The 2,911-nt window shown below is 30.8% G+C and overlaps 1 protein-coding gene across 1 annotated transcript; it reads left to right on the forward strand.

The window, feature by feature from the left end:
- Positions 1-124: 124 nt before the first annotated feature.
- Positions 125-1,707, forward strand: HELRODRAFT_159687 (hypothetical protein; the record flags this gene model as incomplete). Its single annotated transcript, XM_009011555.1, has 4 exons — positions 125-142; positions 669-701; positions 1,305-1,378; positions 1,524-1,707. The coding sequence occupies 4 exons, from the start codon at positions 125-127 to the stop codon at positions 1,705-1,707; spliced, it is 309 nt and encodes a 102-aa protein (XP_009009803.1).
- Positions 1,708-2,911: the final 1,204 nt, after the last annotated feature.

Raw genomic sequence — 2,911 nt, forward strand, 5'->3', positions numbered from 1 at the left:
ATACTTAAGTATGTTCAATCAATCAATCAATTAAATTTATCTAATGAATGGGATTTCTAAACTTCAACAGCGCCCAACTAAAATTTGAAAAATAAACCATTTCTAGGTAGAAAAAAGAAAGAAAATGAAACATGAATATCAGGTAAATAAGTAAAATGAGCAATTGAGAAAAAATTCTGATGTCTGTAAAGTGTAACTGTAAAGACTGAAGAGATTTGAAATTATGAAAAATAACAATTAAATCTTTAAAAAAGGAATTAAAACATAAAAAATGTAAAAATGTTAATGTGAAATTTATTAGATTTTTTACTTTCGCAAACTTAGCAAATTTAAATCACACAAACCTCTCAAATGACGCTGAATTTCTTCTGATTCTGCCATACTTGTAAATAAAACTAATTTTCTCGATCGAAAAGAAGTTAACTTTTGCTCAACTCAATAATCACAAAAAGAAAGTGGAAACGATAGACCAAAGATACAATGATATTACAGCGATATAAAATACACCGTTATTAACCAGTTAAAATGTTTCGTTTAAGAAAAAAAAAAATACAGAAATAATTATTTATAATAAAATTTGAAAATTTTCAACCCAACCCAACCCACACAATTTTAAAAAATTTGGACCCAACCCAACCCAACCCAACCCATGGGTTAACCCAACCCAGGCCACCCTCTGTGAGGCGGTTACAATGTTTAAGGTTGACTCTAGTATTTATTGTCAGTAACCAAATGCTTGACCGTGAATAGGAAATCGATGGGCCCATTAAGATAAAGGGTTTTTTGATAATTTTAATTGATAATTTTTTTAATTAATTAAATGATGGAGATTCAAATCAGTAAACTGTACTATTTTCTTTGCAAAACCTGGTTGTTTTCAACCTTAATGTTGGCTTACAACCTTTTTCACTCGTTCCTTTCAATGCGCCAACGTAACCTTGGCTCAAGAAAAAACGCCAACCTAGGTTTTATCTATATTTTATTTCGTACAATCCAGACGTGGAAAAAACTTGTTCAAAAAAAATTAGGCCCTGAAAATACAAATCAAATAAAGATTGAATTAAAATTAAGATTTGAAAATGTAGAGATCGCCGTGCTTTGCTTTCATGTGTAAATAGAATTAGTGCTACTGATAATAGAGATAATCATTGGTATTTTATCTTCCAAATTTTTTCGACCGTTGATGACTGCGCTAAAAAAATTTTTGATTTAATTTTGTCAATGATGATGTGATTTGATTGTGATGAAATACAATTTTTTATCATTCATAAGAGAAACTTTTTTTAATTAACTCTACGATACAGGGCATCGTACATAGGCTTATGAGGCCGTTCCTTGAAAAGATTGGCACTGCAGACGTTGGAGATTATCATACAAAGTAAGCATTTTATTTAATTATTTGTAATTTTCATTATTTGCCAAAAAATTTGTTTGATGTATAGTTTTTCAATAATATTACTAAGTGTTAACATTTCGAATATAATATAATCATACAATACGTTTGGCACCATCGCAAACACCAGGGCCATCAGGAATGGGTTGATGACTTTTGCCCTGAATCTGGGGTTTCCTGAGTACGTTGATTGGGTGAAGAAGACGATCAGAAAGGTGATCCGCGGTTCATTAGTGTTAGTTATCTCTACATTTTTCACTATTGTGTTTTTAAGGAATATCAACCACTATGCCGTTGCCTATCCCAAACTCTGATCTAAAGACAAAAATTAAAGATTATAATATGATTCATACTAATTCTTTGAAATAATAAAAAAATTAAATAATTAATTTGATATTAAACTTCGATAGTTTTTCGCAATAACAAATTCGATTTTAAGGGTCCGATTTTTGTAAAAATTGGTGACAAATCCAGCTGATAATATAAAATAAGTGTTATTAATATATCTCTTATTGCACAACTCACAGATATCAAAGGTGCACATTGGCGTAGCAATCCATTTAAACACATCTTGCGTACGATAAGCCAGAACCATGTTGAATTTAAATCCAATTTTGTCGTCACGACGATTCAATTGAATCATTGTAAAACATGTTCAATTGCAACTTTCCTCAACAGACTAACCATCAATCAAGAGCAAATTGTGTATAGTTACGCAGTGAGATATGGCGGAGAGAATGAGTGGAGGTATGTTTCCACTGCTACCAACGCATCTACGTCTAAGAAGGAACTTTTGCTGCAGGCTCTTGCTTTCACTAGAAACCAATCGAAATTTGAAAAGTTACGTTGTGTAATATTGTTATTTAGTTCTTTCTTAATTAATTTTTTGGGGTCTGACAGGAATAGTTTTTTTTGCGTTCCAACTTATTTAGTGCAACTGTGGCACCAGATTTCTTAACAATCTCGCTATCCTGTCGATAAAACAGCAAATGTGTAAATCAGAGGTGGACATGGGTTGGGTTAACCCATGGGTTGGGTTGGGTTGGGTTGGGTTGGGTCCAAATTTTTTAAAGTTGTGTGGGTTGGGTTGGGTTGAAATTTTCAAATTTTATTATAAATAATTTATTTCTGTATTTTTTTTATTCTTAAACGAACATTTTAACTAGTTAATAATCGGTGTATTTTATATCGCTGTAATATCATTGTATCTTTGGTCTATCGTTTCCACTTTCTTTTTGTGATTATTGAGTTGAGCAAAAGTTAACTTCTTTTCGATCGAGAAAATTAGTTTTATTTACAAGTATGGCAGAATCAGAAGAAATTCAGCGTCATTTGAGAGGTTTGTGTGATTTAAATTTGCTAAGTTTGCGAAAGTAAAAAATCTAATAAATTTCACATTAACATTTTTACATTTTTTATGTTTTAATTCCTTTTTTAAAGATTTAATTGTTATTTTTCATAATTTCAAATCTCTTCAGTCTTTACAGTTACACTTTACAGACATCAGAATTTTTTCTC

The sequence above is a fragment of the Helobdella robusta genome, assembly GCF_000326865.2.
Source record: "Helobdella robusta unplaced genomic scaffold HELROscaffold_1, whole genome shotgun sequence".
Lineage (NCBI taxonomy): Eukaryota > Metazoa > Annelida > Clitellata > Rhynchobdellida > Glossiphoniidae > Helobdella > Helobdella robusta.